The following is a 17,683-nucleotide window of genomic DNA, read 5'->3' on the forward strand; positions in this document are numbered from 1 at the left end:
ACCCTTGACATTTCACATGCCCTGATTCAGTTCACTGGCATCACGTTGACCCCAGTATACTACATCATTCCAATGGACCCTCTCTCTCTCTCTCTCTCTCTCTCTCTCTCTCTCTCTCTCTCTCTCTCTCTCTCTATATATATATATATATATATATATATATATATATATATATTCCTCATACACTCATAGAAAGGTATGAAATATGCAACAGATAGAGAAAATTTGAGGAAAATAAAAAGGTCCATGAGGCCTGGTTGTTGAAGGGGGAGGAGGCTGGTTTCAGTGTATTTATTATACAGGACAGCTAGAGGGTTATCATGAGCAAATGAGGGCATTTCTCAGTCTGTTCCTGTTGCTACCCCTTATGCCAGAAACATCAACAAGCATGAAAAAATACTTAAATATATATTAATGTACAGGTGTTTATGGACTTTGCCTGCTTAAGGTTACACCAGAAGTGAAAAGGCACCTTTGGTAAGACTGTATCTCTGTCAGTTGACGAAACATAGGAAAGTCTCATCAAAGAACCTTTCACTTCTATGGAGTCAATTCCATCCTTGTTACTGAGTGTAGCTCCTCCTTGAAGCTGCAGGAGCCCCTGGATCATTGAGAAATGGGTCCTTCGGTTATAGAATAACAAAAAATACAGCATATAGAATTAAAAAATCTGTCTTTGTTTAAATTCTGTTATGGAGAACTGATAAACTAAAGTATAACATACTGTGTAGCAGCTATTCCAGCTACAGGACTATCAAATCACTTTAAATGATATTTTTCAAGTGACCACACCTTGAGTATGATGCCATCCTGGTCTCCAAAACTACAAAGACAGATGAAGAACTAGAGGAAGTGCAGCACTGACCCAGCTGTGAGATATCTCTTCTGACGTGATTTCATGTTATTTCCATTAAAAGCTTCATGATCCTAAATATTCTAAACCACACAAATGGTTAATGTTTAGAAAAAGTATATTTTCTTAAGAATTTCAGTTCACTTTTGATCTGGTAGGAGAGCAAAAAAAAAAAAAATTGATGTATGGATGGATCTATTTCATTATTAACAATCAAGCCAGAGTTCAGCTTGGAATATGTAAATGCACATACAAGGATGAGCAGCGTAAAATATAAAGCACAAGTAAAAATAAAAACTTGCAAATCGAGAAACAAAATCAACGACATACAGGAAGACCGACAACTACAGTTCAACATTCAGTACTAGCTTAACCAGAATAGAGGGAAAATGATGGAAAGTGATTTCTACATTCTGACAAAGTGCAGTGAATGGACACATACAAAGTAGTCCTAACAATCAACTCAGAACTGGATCTCTGCATTTCCAAACACCTAATTTTCATAGGCTACTATCATAATTCTGAACACCCAATTTTCATAAGCCACTCTCGGGCAAATGAAACAATCAAATCTTTACCTAAACTCTGTCAGCACATAAACAGCTCACAACCCAACCAGGTGCTCTTGAAGTAATAACTGTCTACCTACCAAAGTCATTAGTATGTACTCCAATAGATAATTATGTGCATCATTTGCACTTTAGTCCATAAATCATCTCAAAAACATATATTCTTGCATTACTGTAAACAGCATCCATTCTAATTATACAAAAAAAGCTTTCTAACCTATACCCAGATTGCATCTAAGCAATTCTTCAGACAATAGAAAAAACTACCAAACCTTTATCAAATCCAAGATAATGAACTTTAGGGTCAAACGAGCTTACATCACTTACTGGCAATACATGATTTAATGCCAAATTATTGTTGTACAATGGACATGCTCGCATTCAGATTTTCAGCAAAATAAATTTTTATTCTATTTTTCTAAAAGTAACCACTCACCTTGCTTGGTAGTGAGGTGACGACATAATTTTGAAAAGTGACTGTCCAAAGATGGACCCTACCAAGTTTGGTTCAGAATGGCCCAGTACTTTTGGGGTTGAAATGTGAAAAATCAACTTATAGAAAATTTATACTTTTAGAAACAGCAGCCATCCTGCATGATGGTAGGGGTCAATGTTTCCAATTTTGAAGAGTTCAACCAAACACAATCCCTACAAAGTCTCATTGAAACTAGCCAAATAGCTTCAAAGGAGAAGACTGAAATGCAAAAGGTGAGTAGATGGATGATGCCATAGGATGACAAATGCTAAGTTCACATGGCCCTAGAAAAGGTGAACTAAAGACTCACAAGAGCCATGTACATATGTATTTCAGCAAATAAAAAGGTGAGCTACAGACTCGCCAGAGCCATGTATGTATGTATGTATGTTGGCAAATGATTGGCAAACGAGTTACATGTAACTTAGCTACCTGCAAAAGGCAATTCCTATTACAAAATGTATATGGAAATTATGTACACATATTTTTTTCCACACTTGATAGCCATTTCCTGAGTTAGTGAGGTGCACATTATACATACATACATGAGGAAAGGCCACATCCTCTCACATCCATTCTTGAGCTGTCATGTGTAATGCACCAAAACCATAGCTCCCTATCCATTACCATGCTCAACAAACCTTTTCATGGTTTACCCTGGACACTTCATATGCCCTGATTCAGTCCAGACAATAAGTCAACCTAAGTATACCAAATCGTTCCAGTTCACTCTATCCCATGCATGCCATTCACCCTCCTTCATGCTCAGGCCCCAATCACTCAAAATCTTTTAACTTCATTATCCTATTTCCAATTTGGTCTTCCAATTCTTGTTCCCTCCACTTCTGACACATATTCTCTTTGTCAACCTTTCCCCACTCATTCTCTCCATCACTCCAATCCATTTCAAGAACAAACACACACTCGCATATATATTTTCAAATTTGATAGCCATTTCCTGCATTAGTGATGTTGCCAAGAACAGACAAAAGAAGGCTACATCCAGTCACATCCATTCTTAACTGTCATTTGTAATGCATCAAAACCACAGCTCCATATCCACAATCATGGCCCCTAAGATCTTTCCATGGCTTAACTCATATGCTTCACATGCTCTGGTTTAGCTCACTAACACTGGGTCAACACAAATATACCACATCATTCCAATTTACTCTATCCCATACATGCCTTTCACCTTTTTGCATGTTCAGGGCCTGATCACTCAAAATGTTTTTCTCTTCATCCTTCCATCTGCAATTCTGTTTGCTGATGGAAGGATGGAGAGAAAAAGATTTTGAGTGATCGGGGCCTGAACATGCAAAAGGGTAAAAGACATGCATGGGATATGTCCAAACCATTTCAGCACACCCTCTTCTGCTCTTCCAATCACACTGTTCTTATTACCACACATCTCTCTTACCTTTTCATTACTTACTTGATCAAACCACCTCACACTACACATTGTCCTCAAACATTTAATTTCCAATACATTCATCCCCCTCTGTAGAGCTTTATCCATAGCCCATGGCTTGCATCCATATAATATTGTAGAGTGCTGCTGTTCCTTCAAACATACCCATTTTTCTCTCCCAGATAATGTTCTCTCTTTCCACACATTCTTCAGTGCCTCCAGAACTTTTGCCCCCTCCCACATCCTGTGACCCACTTCCACTTCCATTCCCTGCCATGACCACTCCCAGGTATCTAAAACACTTCACTGCCTCCAATTTTTCTCCATTCAAACTCACACTCCAACTAACCTGTCCTTCAAACTAATAACCTTGCTTTTATTCACATTCACTCTCAACTTTCTCCTTTCACACACTCTTCCAAACTCAGTGACCAACTTATGCAGTTTCTCACTCGTATCTGCCACCCATGCCACAGACCAACCTTCACTTCAGACCATTCAATTCCCCCTTCCTACTCACATCATACTCCCAGTCTTATTACAGCATGTAATTCTGTGTATTTCCCAGTGTTTAAATAACTGTTTTCATGATGGTAAGGGATATTGCTTGGGATAATAGGCATTTAACTTACGTAATCTTAGTATAATTTATTGGTAATATTTTAATATCAGAATCTTTCTTAGATTATCCAGAAATATTCTGGTCTATCAAAGCCTTTAAGATCAGTAAATACTTATGAACATATCTACATCCCCACTTCTGTACTGTTATGACCTTATCCCTACCACTCACCCATTTCTCTGGAGCACTGGGCCATTTGATCAAATTAATATTTAATGCATGAATGACAGCTATAGAATGACTGTGAGCAAGTCCTATTCTTCATCTGTTTCTGGCACTACCTTGCTAATGCAGGAAATAGTGAACAAGTATGAAAGAAAAGAAAGTAAATAAAACTATACTTTAAATCATGCTTTGAATCTCTAAATTAATTATATTAAGTGGCAAGAATGCAATGATCCTAATTTGGTTGAATTTCACAAAGAAATAGTAGCACACCTAAACAATAGTTTTAATTTACTTTTAAGAACATGAGCTAAATCTCTATCTGAAATTTTTTCACCAACTGTACCACACAACAGCAAGCACAAAATTCAGGAGGCAAGATAGCAGGCAGGTTGGTAGAGCAAGACCTAGTAAACTGAATAAGTGTTTCAGAGAATAAAATATCTACTCCAAACTTTTATAGCTTTGGTACTCCCATGGATCACATTTGAGTAAACAGTTATAAGATATTACAATAGGATATCAAATCACCAAATACTGAAGAAGTCCTCCCACTCTGAATACATATATCCCTCTTAAAATTTTTAGGTCTACATACCATCTATAAACAGGTTTCTTTCTTCCTTCTAAAAATCTTACAAATTTGAAGACTATGTGGTGAATATGTACTATACCTTATCAGAAAGTCACTTATTTTATGGATCCAATGGAATAGATGCAAAATAACAATGTCTTTGATATTTCAGAAGGTTATACAGAGTAGCCTATCAAAACTGTACTATGTAAGAGTGGTAACTGTATAACAGTAGGCGGAAGTTACAAGATGGTAAAGCTTAGTATAGTGCATAAAGCTGCAATAAATATAAAATACTTCATCCAGTAAAAGCACACAGTCATATAACTACCAATCATAAAAAGGTACACAAATATTCCTTTTTGATTACTACACACTAATAAATCTGAACTTCATAGGAACACATCTGCCTGTACTTCTTTCAAAACTTCCACAAATGGTTATCAGTAAGTTAATAGTGTCATAACAATGTCAAATCAAAATAATATTTTCAATCTTCAGTGACTTACTTTTGCATAATATACAATGGAGCCTAAAATGCAGGTGATTGCAAATATTTATATAAAAATATAAAAAGTACAAATATATACAAAATACTAGAAATCATATTTAATAAGTATCTCTGTCTATAGTTCAGCCTTCTATATGGAATTGTGCCACTCATCTCCAAAAATATAAACAATAAATAACAAAGATGATGAGTACAGCTACATCAGTTATTATATTCTCAACAAAAAATATCATATACTTCATCAATATGCTTCTATAGGACTTTACAAAAGACCCTGGATGATGAAAACTATTGAAAAACCATGTTTCATAATAATATCATGCAAACTTTTTACACATACAGGGTTGGTGTCTATTAATACCCCAAATCCCTGCTAAACATCCAGGGTTGAAGTCTGATTATATGCTCTGGCTTCTTGAGTCATCCAGAATCTATGCTTGGTAGTACCATCAATAAAAAACAAAAAGGTGACACTCAATAGGAACTGCTTGTTCTGCCAGTCTAAGAACACTGCCTCCTAGCAAAGGTGGATACTAATCTTATTTTGCCACTAGGTGCTTACTTAGATGGCTGATGTGAGTGGAATACAATGCTCAATGTGTGCAGCATGATGGCATATACAAGATAAAATCTCCATGAAACTGACATGGGGCATGGCCTATGGCTTGGGGGAGGAGCGTTACACCCTCATGACATTATTTTTTGCCATATCTAGTATTGAAATTAAAAAGCTACCAATACATTACCATTCTCAACTAATAAAATAGCTTAGGACACCTATGCAGTTCAAATGCCCTTCCTTGGGGTGAAGTTTGGTTTTGCACAATAGAGGCCTTCAAGAGATACAGGAAAATGGTTGATCATAAAAATAATCTTTATGTTAGCTCTCAAATGAATGAAATAATTTTAGAAAGCATTAACAATTGTGCTATCCATTTATGTATTATGATATACAAAGACAGTGTGTACTCATGTTTGAAAAACAAAAAAACATATACTTGGATGCAAATGTTTTGAAACAAAACAAAGATCTTTTTTGAAGTATTTCTACAAGCAGTGCTTCTATCTGTCGTGTCTAAATGAACATCTAATTAAAATCAAATATTTCTGATGAACAACTAGTACATTTTCTTTACATTGAAAATAGGAAAGTACGCCCCTAATCCTTTTTCTTGCACCCTAAGACATTCCATTCCAATATTCACAAGGGGAAAGTAGCCCCTGCATGTCATAAAAGATGATTGAGAGGGGCAGGAACCTAGAAATCCTTGCCTTGTGTGTTACTTTCCAAAAGAAGGAATGGAAGAAAGATCCCAATGAGGAGTTTCTTTCCTCTAAGGCTCAGTCATCTGTTCTGGATGCTACCTTGCTCAGAGAGAAAACGCTGAGCAAATATGAAAGGAAAAGAAAGAAAAGAAAGTTTTAAGATATCAAAAATGTTATAGAACATACTATACTGTATTTTATTACACGATAGGATTATTCCTAGTATTTTCATATAAAATCCAGCTAAATTCACCTTAAAATTTCACAAAAATGCATCCTTTTTTTCATTATTTAGTATGTCACTCTGTATGGCCAGCATGCCGAACCTTCCCCATAATTACCTTAACTATCTTTGTTTCATCCATCCTGGTATTGATGATCCATTTTCAACATCTACATAAACAAGGGACATATCCTAAGTAACTCATATATGGTGAAAATGTTAGGAAAAAAAGAGACAAAGAAATTACATTTTAGAAAGAATTTGGTCAGCCAATGGAAACCCCTTAATTAGTTTCCTTTCACATTTTGATCAAGTTTTACAGCCTGCATAGCAATATATCAAAACAAATGAAAACTCATACTCAGCTATTTTCTTGATATTCTGGATTCTGTTCATATGATTTTAGGCAATTCATAACAGCACAATAACGTTTCTGTTCTGCCACCATGTTTGTTAGTACCCACCACAGATGCTAGGAGCAGCACTATTTTGGTTTCATTACAGGAATCCAATGGGAAAATGGCTGTGTTATTTGTTTTTTTTTCGATGGTAATACCTTGCAACTCTGCCTGATATCAAGAGCCTAGGTATGGTAATAAATTGCAAATCTACAAAACATTCAGGACTGAGCTGTTATGAGTCAGGTAAGTAGTATATTTTCCACCTCAAAGAACATTCTATAATAATCATAAGCAGAGCACCAAAAACATTCTGAGATTCAATGACAAATAAAGACTTGTATTAACTTCCGTAAAAATTGAAACATATACCAAACCCCAACCTGTAAAATAGAAATTGTTTCTGCAACCTGCAATACAATATGAACAAAAGATCAATGCCATTTTTAATTATCATTGCCTTTCAAGTGCTCCTTCAACAAATCAACTAATTCCATTGCCTCAGCTTCTTTTTTCTTCTTTACATAAAATTCTATACACAATTCTTGCAACTGTAATGATGAGTCTTTATTTTGTGAAGACAATTCTGGAGCACTTAAGTTTGCATCTTTTATGATTTCTAAATCAGATAAATTTAACAATGCAACTGAAGCAGGATTCTGTTGGAGGGCTGTGAAAAGGTTAAGGGCCCTCTGTTGGTCATCCATACTGCCATCCGTTTCATCAGAAACAAAAAGTAGATTGCTTGGCACAGATAAAGGTGAAGGCTTCCATGCTTCATCAGCAGACAGTAAAATCAGCTTTGTGTCTGAAGCTAAGGTTTCCCAGTAGTCATCATCCACAACTGTTCCATCTTCCTCTAATACTACTGTTATTGCACATGGATCTGGAAGGCCCAGCTTAGCAGCACCTTTCTCTACAGCCTCATTTAAGCTGCTGGCCACTACTCCATGTCGTCTCTTTCTGTCTTGTGACCACACTCGGACTGGCTTTTTCATTGTATTCTGGAAATAAACATGAATATACAATATATAAATGTGTTCCCATGTTAAAGAAAATGAACTACTATCATTGGAAACCTATTGAGAGAAAATACCAAAGACAGGAAATGCATCTGAGACAAAAAGGCCTTCATTCAGGAAGAAACAGAGAACATGGGAGAGGGACAGTACTGATAGTACCATTCATTAAAGGAAATATGCATACAAGTGTACTTTAGGCATCAGACTGGTAATACAAAACCTGAACAAATACACTTTGAGGTAAAGCTGAAGCTCATGTATCACTGAACAGATGCAAGCTGTTTTCTTACTTTCATTTCTCTCATTCTGAAACACTTAAGATATATGAACAGTACACATTGTCTATCTAAAACCATACGATATAATTCCACTATCAGCTCAATTTCCAGCTGCAGCTAGAACATGTTTGTTGCAAAGCTTATAAAAACTCAGATATTTTTTTCATACATTTTAGTTGGTGCTGAATAGTAGCCGATACATCTTAATATTCTAGTTGAAATATACCAGTCACACCCAGGATTAGTTACCACACTTAACTACTGATGAATCAACAGAAAGATAACAAAACCAGCTGTATCAGTACATAACTTTCCTACAGGTAGCCATTTCATGGGCTCTTGCCAAAGGTCACAAACAGCTAAGGTAAGTTATGTCATTTTTGTAAGAACTTTTTCACTTCTTTTACACTGATCAACTCCACATTTTCTCTGGTATACACAATCTTCACTACCAATGCTTTATATAATACTGTAGAATGAAATATAATTATCCAAATCATGGTCTACAATTCTTACTGTATTCTTTAAATTCTATACTGGCACTAAAACAAAATCACTCAAGATACAAAGGATAGTTTCAATGCAGTAACTAAATGGGTAACAGTTTACCACTTTAGTTTCATTATGTAATACCTTACAGCATCCCTTTCAATTGGAAGATCTCACCACATATCCTGGGTATTTAAAAAATACTTATAAAACTTCTAAACATGAAAAAAAAATATTTTGCTATCCCATTGGATCACAGCTTGTTCTCTGTTAGATGCATGAGTGTCCTTTATGGAATAAGGTTATCTACTATGCCGTGTCTATCTCTAACTTTACAGAAATATCACTTAATGTTTCTCATATCAGATCTGACAATTTCAAAATCAGTTCGCTACAAAGATGACCCAGATTTTGTGATCGTGTTACAACGTTTTAAAGATAATCGTAAGTGCTATGATACTTGTTAACAACATGTTCTTGTAATCGCTATGACATAAGGGTCCATGCATGATAGCATCTTGATGCAGGACCAGCTGTCACTTTGTCCAATTTCGTTTTCAAATTACTAATTAAAATATGGAATGCAGAATTCACCTATTTCTATCATTATCTATAGAGAGCATCATGAAATTTACCTTTGGTCTTGGGATGGTTGTAAAGAATCTAATCAATTATTAGGGTTATTACTTAGGAATAACCTACAAGGTCTCTCCGGTCGGCCTAGGCAGTGAAGTACAGGCAACGCGCGCATGTGGCAGACACTACAAACAACTATGACAGTTTCCCAAGCACTACCTTGAACTGACTTTGCTTACCAGAAATCTGTTTCATCATAATATTACGTCTTAAGATGAAGACTGACTAAAATAAGCACCACACATTAGGTAAATGACGATAAAACAAAGAAGTGCTACCAACTGACTTGCAATATTCTACTTTTTTATTTATCAATTACCCAAAGACCAATTTATATGAGAGTCCTATAGTAATGGCAGATTCCTGCTAGTTCTGTTCTATTCAAAACTCAGAGGACAGTTACTTAATAGGTCTTGGTTACTACTATATTCTCCGAGAATAGGTAGATTGTTCCCGGTTCCTTCTGTATTCCCCGAAAGTGAAAGAATGGTTATGGGTTCTGTATTCTGGCAAATTAAGCATTTAGTCAGTGGTTCCATATTGCCACGTTTCATAGGTTAATCCCTTATCACCTACAATAACACCAAATCGGTAACCGGCCAATAACATTTCCGCATGTGCTATAGAGTTCAAACATATATCTCCACATTTGTGTTGTACTACTAAAAATACTCCCGAATAAATTTTGACCTACTGACCCACTCCAGAATACAAAATTCGATTTTCAAATCAGTAACAGGCTAATAACATTACCAAGTGTACTGTAGAGAGCATCTAGCTCAATCATTGTCATCCACCAGTCGAAATACAATTAATTGTAATTTCACCTACTAATCCACTTCCACCTTAGAAAAGTCAGAACTTGCCTTAGAAATTAGTAACTGACCAATACCATTTTCCACGTGTACTGCAATGGATAAATGAGTGAACTAACGTCTTTTACTAATCAAATTACACTTGAATATAATTTGGCCTACTGCCATAATTGCCCCATAGAATCTATTAACCGGCAAATAATATTTTCCACGTGTACCACAGAGAGCACCTGACTCCACCATTGTCTTATACTATTCAAAATACACCATATATACTTTGACCTTAGATCATAAAGAATACAGAATTCGTCTTTAGTAATAACTGACCAATAACATTTTCCATGTGTACTGTAACGAACATCTGACTCTCAATATTCTCTGTTAGTCAAAGCACAGCCAAGTACGTTCTGACCTACTTACAGGATACACAGTACAAAAAATCCTGTTATGCGTAGGTAAATTAATGAGAAAGCTAACGAAATTCTGGTCTCCAGATCAGCAAGAGTACACTTAGAAAAGTCAACAGAAGTATTAGCACGCAAATGTTACTAGATGGGAACACTAGTGGTTCTTGGAAAATCATGGTCAGTCAAACAAGTAACTACATTTAATAGGAAGCAGTTAAAGCTCAATTGATTGTTTGACTAAATTTGCTACTTTTGCTTATAGAATGATTTTTTGTAGAGTTTTCTAGGCAAACTAGGCAAACTCATAGTAAAAGACCTGAAATCTGCATGTCCATATATTGCAACACTACATTACCAGGTAATTCTGCATGTGATTTTGTCTTTATTCGTTCCCCAAATCTTATCAAAATTCTGATTCGGCTAATCAAGCTAAAGAAGTAAAGGAACGGTAAACCAGTCGAGATTTTAGACAAAGTTGCCCGAATCCAAAGTTGTTGACTCTAGATGGTAATCCGGATTTGAAGCTGGAACGTCTTTATGATGTTGACATTACATACAACTTGGAGATACAGATGTCTTGTAATCAGAAGCAGTCATGTGTAAACTAGAAATATATGCGTAATAAGTAATGAACCAGTTGAACCAGTGCTCTTAGGAAAAATATGAATACGTACGTGAAACAATATTACAACTATGGGTCGGTATTCTAGTGAATCAGACAGTGAGTGGAGGAGACGACGAAGAAGCAGGTAAGCTGGGAATGTGATTTACTTTAATAACGCCTCTTTATTAACTTATTGAATCTCAGAATTATTTTCGAGATTTAATGAGGAGAATGCGTAAGTCGAAGAGTATAATTTGTTCAATTCTATCACATGATGATAATAACAAAGTGGGTACTTTGCCAATGAATCGGCACTAGAGAGAATTGGAATTTTGCCGGTTTCCTTTCCTTGCGTTATCTTCCTGCTGAATCGCTTGATTTCAACTAATGATTTATATGAGGTTTAGGATTATGATATTTGTTGAGGTAGACTAGGGTTGGGGTTAGGTAATGGTGAACGGTTTAACTTCTTAACCCAACCCTTACCCTTCCTATCAAGATGACTGTTACTATTATTGGTGGACAAAAATTGTTCTGACTGAATAGAATTGTTATTTTCATGAATTTACGCATTTGCAATAACATTATGTGAAAAGTTGATCAAGAAAAAGATGTATGAAACTAAATATTAAAGAAAAAGATACAGTTGTTTGGAATCAGATTGTGGAAACATTTTGTGTATGGCAGTGAACTGAATGGAGACTCTGTGCAAAATGAAAAAAAAAGTGATTTGATTGGCATGGAAGTTTTTACCTTATATACTCACTTATAAGTCTACCTCATGTATAGGTCGACCCTTGATTTTTGGCCAAGATATCATTAATCTATATGCCTCATGGTTAGGTCGACCCAAGTTTTTGAGGGTAATGGAACAACATATTTTATGGCATATAAAACTTATTTCAGAAAATCCTCTAAAAAGCACACTCTGCTTCCTATAAACTGAGGATTGCTGAGCCTGAAACACCAAGCGCTGAAGGCAAATTGTTTACCATTTATTATTATGGTACTTTATATGGAAACACAGGTAGTTTCATCAGAAATATTGTATTTTTCCATTCAAATATTTATTCAAGTCAGTTAGGGTAGAATGTTACTGTAATAGTAATCTTTTAGCTGAAAATTATTAGAAAAGCGATTACGATAACATCTTTTGAATAGCAAAAGAAAGCGAGTCGATTGTTTTTGGTAAGATATTATCCTACTTTCCACTTTTGATAAGTATGTCATTTCAGCAAAAATATTACATTTCCGTGAATATATATCAGACACAGTATGAATCGAATATCATTGTAATAAAACAGTATTTTAACCGAAAACTTTTAAGATGATTAACATCACTCGAACATCGGAAGGTTAGGTAGTCTTTTGTTTTTGTCATGTATTTCATCCTATTTTACACTGAAATACATCAATTTTCAGCAAAGCTACTATATATTTCGATATATTCATTGAAGCACAGTTAAGGTAAAATAGCCTTTTGATGTAACAGTTTTTTAACTGAAAACTGTTCGGAAAACATGTACCATTTAGCTGGAATGGCAGAGCCCTAGTTGTGGAAGCGGAGGCCCTGCTTTTGCATTAGTCCTTCGTAAGCAGCCTTTAATGATATGTTGAAATTGTGTTTATACTCTCATTGTCTTACCTCTTCTTTTCCAGAAATATGGCAAGCTTTTATGTAATAAAATGTTACAGCATTTTGTTACTAATTGGTACATATTTTACATTTCCATTGTTTACTGGCATTAGCTGGTAAATATTTTTCACATCTGAAGCTAAAAGTTGCTCCTAGCCCTTCCCGTCATGCACAGATTTCAACCTAATGAAACTATTATCTATGCATAGGTCGATCCCCTATTTTTTTGCCTAAAAAGCTTGGCCTTAAAAATATGAATTATACATGAGTAATTACAGTATTTCACTTTAAGTCACTATATGCCCAATGTATTGAGGATATTCATGAATAGGTTGAGAGGTTTGTGCCCTTAACCTGAGCCATGGAAGTGGGAACAAAGGTGATGATGATAGTAAGCGTACTATTAGTATGGTCTTTGAATTATGGACAACAGGGTTTATAAACAGGTCTCGCAGTAGCAGCAGCACAAGTTCAAGAAGTCGCCATCGTCGTCATAAGAAGTCACGGAGACACAGAAGACACTCTTCTAGTTGTTCCCCTAGTCGCTCCCGGAGTGCATCACTAAGTCGTAGGTCAGTTGAATAGAATTACTTTAGGGTAGAGATCCATAGTGATATTAAATGTGCTGATGGATCTATATATTAAAAATATTTGATCCAGTAAGATGTCAAAGGCAACTGATATAATGGAGTGACTGTTTACAGCAGTCAGTGAAAATTGTATAAATGACCATTTCCACTGTATGGGGAAATAATATGAAATACTCTTTTAACATATGTGGCATGTGATAAGTTGTATTTGCCGTCTCCAGATTATTGTGGGATGGTTTAGATTTGTATGAATTTTCCTCATTACTTTCTGGCAACAGAAAGTGGTTTGTTAGGGTTTTTGTTGTTGTTAGAAGCCCTTTAACACCAGCTTCATAAAATAAGAAATGTATGTAGTTAAGCTAGGAACAGGGGCATTGATGGAGATGGATTAGGACAACCCCACTACCCAAGCAAAGTAAGAGCTAAATCTTTTTTAAAGAGCTAAATCTTGTTTAAGTGTTGACATACACTCATAATGAATGTTCTTGAATTTACAGGCTGTTACCAATAGTGATACAGTTGGGGCCAACTGTAGATGTTTGTACTCACTGAGTTGGTGATTTATTGAAGTCCAGAGTGGACTGACCTAATTAGTACCAATCCTGAGCCTACATTATTAGTAGGCTCTTGAAGTTTTTCACTGTTATTTTAGCATGAATTTAAGTTAGTTAAGGCCATGTATTGTACCTGGGAGCCTAAGTTAGTCAGGGTTAGGGGCATTGAGTAGGGATGCTGAATGGGATATTATATGTTCAGATTAGTGCACTGTATTGCACATGATGATGAAGACATTGCTTTAGTAGCAGGGTCTTAGAAGATAGTGTTCGTGCAGTGATGCTAGAAAGTTTGTGGAAACACCCCTATATCAGATTTTGGCCATGCCCATCAACTTCACTTGCTACCATGGTATAGCTAGATTCATGTTGAATGATGGTTGTAGTGTTGAAGATTTGTGGTAGTATTATTGAATATAGCAGGAGGAGAGATAGCTCATGAAGGAGATGAAGAGATTCAATGAGTGAATTGTTTGGTCCAGAGATGTTTCATACAAAGATGCCAGGGGTTTCATATTGGTTTTGTGTAATGGGTGCATTTTTAGTGTGAGGGTGGAGCTGTAACTAGAGATGATAATCTTTTATAATTATATTAATATGTTAAGGGAAAATCAAGAAGTTCTTACATGGATTGGAGATCCTTATTCACATTAGCGTACTGTACTCAAGAATATGTGAGTGCAAAGTGCTGGGTCTTATGCACTTGATATCCCATATACAAGTGGGAATGGAATTAAGAATGATGGATACATACACAGATAGGCTTACTGTATTGTTGTATTATTGTAATTGAAAAACATTTTTGATGAAAGTATGTTTATATCTTTTATAGGTATTATTTGTTTAATCATTTTGTATCTTAATTTTCAAGATTGGCTGTGTTTTGTGTGTACATCACCAGTTTAGTACCTGCTTTTATGTGCATTAAATATCAACTTTTGAATTTATTGTATATCAATTACCTTTCAACCTTGTATGCTGAATAGGTCCCGTTCTATAAGTCGTGATTGGCATAGGCGCCGTCGCAGCCCTTCCCGTTCCCGGTCAAGATCAAGGGACAGGTCCAGCCGCAAGCATAAAAAGTCAAAGCACAAGCATAGAAGGCGCAGTTCCAGGTAGAATTCACTCCTTTATTGAAAATTTACATGGCCAGTAACAGTACCTAAAACATATTACAAAAGGTCTATGAAGTAATTCAGCGTTAACACAGATAAAGATGCCTTTTTTCTTCAGCTGAGAGAAAGAGGAACATCTTATGGTTATACATTCTCATACTCATGATATCCAAGAATTTTTAATGAGATAAGTAGAGGAAAAGAATTTGCCATAATTGTATGTTTGGATAGATGTGAATTGTTTAGCAGTTTCTGATTATGGTATTTATGTTATCCTCATTTTTAATATTTTGTTGTTGATCTAATTGATGTTTTTTCTCAGTTCTGATTCTGATCGTAGTGAAAAGTATACAAAATCGAGGTCAGCTAGGAGCAGCCAGGATCGTGACCGCAGTAGCAGAGGTTCTACCAGGGATCGTGACAGGAGAGATAGAGAAAAAGATAAAGAAAAAGATAGAGAGAAAGAGAGAGAAAAAGAGAAGGAAAGAGACAAAGAAAAAGAGAGAGCTCTTAGTCCTATATCTGAAGAAACTAAGAGTGCTAAGAAACAAGGTACAGCATTGGAAATTTATTTTTGGTTTTTGTATCCTTTACATGTCTGACAGGAGAGTGAATCATGCAGAATGATACACAATGTTTTGTGCACATATGTGAACTTGACCATGAAATGTGGAAGTAATGATCTTTTAATGAAAGACAGCATAATTTCCATAGAATAGAAAACCAGAATATATAATAGATTGGTCAGTTAATGGTAAGTTACATAGTGCTCACTAAAGATTGGTCAAGTTTATGTGAATGTGCCAATTTTATTACATATTGGCTTGGCTAATGATGAATTAGCATCATCCCTTTCAGGAATTAGCATGTCCAGCTGTAGGCAACAAATGGCTGGCTTTTCAGATTCACTTGATTGACCAATACACTAACATCTCACCATGAAGAAGGAAACATTTTTATTTAGTGAGGAGACTGTTTTTAGTATAGATGTGTAGATAATTCTGTTACCTAGAATCATATCATTCAAGGGAAAATCGAATAGATTTTATAGGCTGAAGCACTCTGCAGTTTTACAAGTGTTTCAGTCTCCTTAAGCTCTAAGTGTTGAAAGCTTCAGAAGTGTTTCAGATTACATTCCCTCGTTCATTAATCTTCAGTTTCAGTGTCACTTGCAAGCATTATGAACAGTTCATTCTTGTACTTTCATAGGTTCTTACTTTGTAAAAGCTTGTCAAGTCTCATAGGAGTAAGTTTGTCATCAATATGGAATAAAACCAAGACCCTTTCATTTACAAAGAGGTCTGGGAGAATTAGGAATAGATTAGTAAACCAGGTTGGAAGACTCTAATGCCATGGCCACCCCCATGAGGGAGGTGTGAACAGGCATCAGAGATATAGATAGATTGGACCAGAGTCCTGGTGGATAATCTCTGAATTTTTTATGTTGAAGACTCCTGTCAAGGACAAAAGTCTACTTCAAGGCTGGGCCTTAATTGAATTATGGAGGTTAATAAAAAGGAAAAAGAATAGATAAGGGAAAGTATTTATGAATTTTGGAAGTATATCATGAATTTTACCTTTATGTACAGAAGGCTTTGTTATAAAAAGTATATACAATAGGTTCTTTAGTAAATTGTAACTTTATGTTATAAATTGTAATGATTAAGAGATGTTCTAGATTAGGCCAGCATCCTATGCATTAGGCTGTACATCTCATAACTAACAGTACTGAAATTCTTTGTATATTTCTTACATTTCAGAAATGTCTGAGTCTGAGAAAATAGCATTTTCACGGACAATAGAGGAAATTTCAGAAGATGGATTTGTTCAGCAGACCTTCAAGTCTAGCCGTGGTGAGAAAGCCCAAAAGAACCAAGCTGAGAACAAAAATGGAGAAGAGTTCAATTTTGGGACACAGGCTGAGTTGTCTGCAAAGGCTGGAAAATTCATCCCTCTTAGTGATGATAGTCTTTTCAGTCCACACGTAAGTTTTTTTCCATACTTGATTGCCACTTTCCACATTGGTGAGGTAGTGCCAGGAACAGATGAAGAAAGGCCACATCTGCTTATATCCATGTCATGTGTAATGCACAGAAACCACAGCTTCCTATTAACAACCAGGCCCCACAGACCTTTCCATGGTTTACCCCCAGATGCTTTACATGGTCTGGTTCAGTCTATTGACAGCATGTTGACCCTGCACAGCACATCATTCCACTTCACTCTAGCCTGTGTGCACCTTTCACTCTCCTGCATGTTGAGGCCCTGTTTGCTCAAAATCTTTTTCACTCCATACTTTTGGGATAGAGGAGAAAATACTTCCCACATATTCCCTGCATGTTTTAGAAGGCAACTAAAAGGAGAGGGAGCAGGGAGCTAGAAATCCTCCCATCCCGTTCTTTGATTTTCCAAAAGAAGGAACAGAGAAGGTGGCCAAGTGAGGATATTCCCTGTAAGGCTCAGTCCTCTG

General features: G+C 35.9%; 2 protein-coding genes across 5 annotated transcripts in view; one reads left to right on the forward strand and one right to left on the reverse strand.

Moving 5' to 3' along the window:
* Positions 1-1,031: 1,031 nt before the first annotated feature.
* Positions 1,032-10,866, reverse strand: LOC139763413 (DNA fragmentation factor subunit alpha-like). Of its 3 annotated transcripts, none has more exons than XM_071689434.1 (2): positions 10,728-10,866; positions 1,032-8,071 (listed from the first exon to the last, which is right to left on the reverse strand). In XM_071689434.1, the coding sequence occupies exon 2, from the start codon at positions 8,063-8,065 to the stop codon at positions 7,514-7,516; it is 552 nt and encodes a 183-aa protein (XP_071545535.1). In that variant the 5' UTR covers positions 8,066-8,071; positions 10,728-10,866; the 3' UTR covers positions 1,032-7,513. The 3 variants fall into 3 exon arrangements, with proteins under 3 accessions (XP_071545535.1, XP_071545534.1, XP_071545536.1); XM_071689433.1 differs by having other exon boundaries at positions 10,635-10,749; XM_071689435.1 differs by lacking the exon at positions 10,728-10,866 and adding an exon at positions 9,492-9,645.
* A 372-nt stretch (positions 10,867-11,238) lies between these two features.
* The window catches only part of LOC139763416 (uncharacterized), a 38,282-nt gene continuing 31,837 nt past the window's right edge, over positions 11,239-17,683 (forward strand). For both annotated transcript variants that reach the window (XM_071689441.1, XM_071689440.1), the window contains exons 1-5: positions 11,239-11,463; positions 13,401-13,526; positions 15,085-15,213; positions 15,536-15,765; positions 16,974-17,197. In XM_071689441.1, coding sequence (XP_071545542.1) covers positions 11,408-11,463; positions 13,401-13,526; positions 15,085-15,213; positions 15,536-15,765; positions 16,974-17,197 — 765 coding nt within the window. In that variant the 5' untranslated portion in view covers positions 11,239-11,407. The remainder of the gene's footprint in view (positions 11,464-13,400; positions 13,527-15,084; positions 15,214-15,535; positions 15,766-16,973; positions 17,198-17,683) is intronic.

This window comes from Panulirus ornatus, chromosome 47 (genome assembly GCF_036320965.1).
Source record: "Panulirus ornatus isolate Po-2019 chromosome 47, ASM3632096v1, whole genome shotgun sequence".
NCBI lineage: Eukaryota > Metazoa > Arthropoda > Malacostraca > Decapoda > Palinuridae > Panulirus > Panulirus ornatus.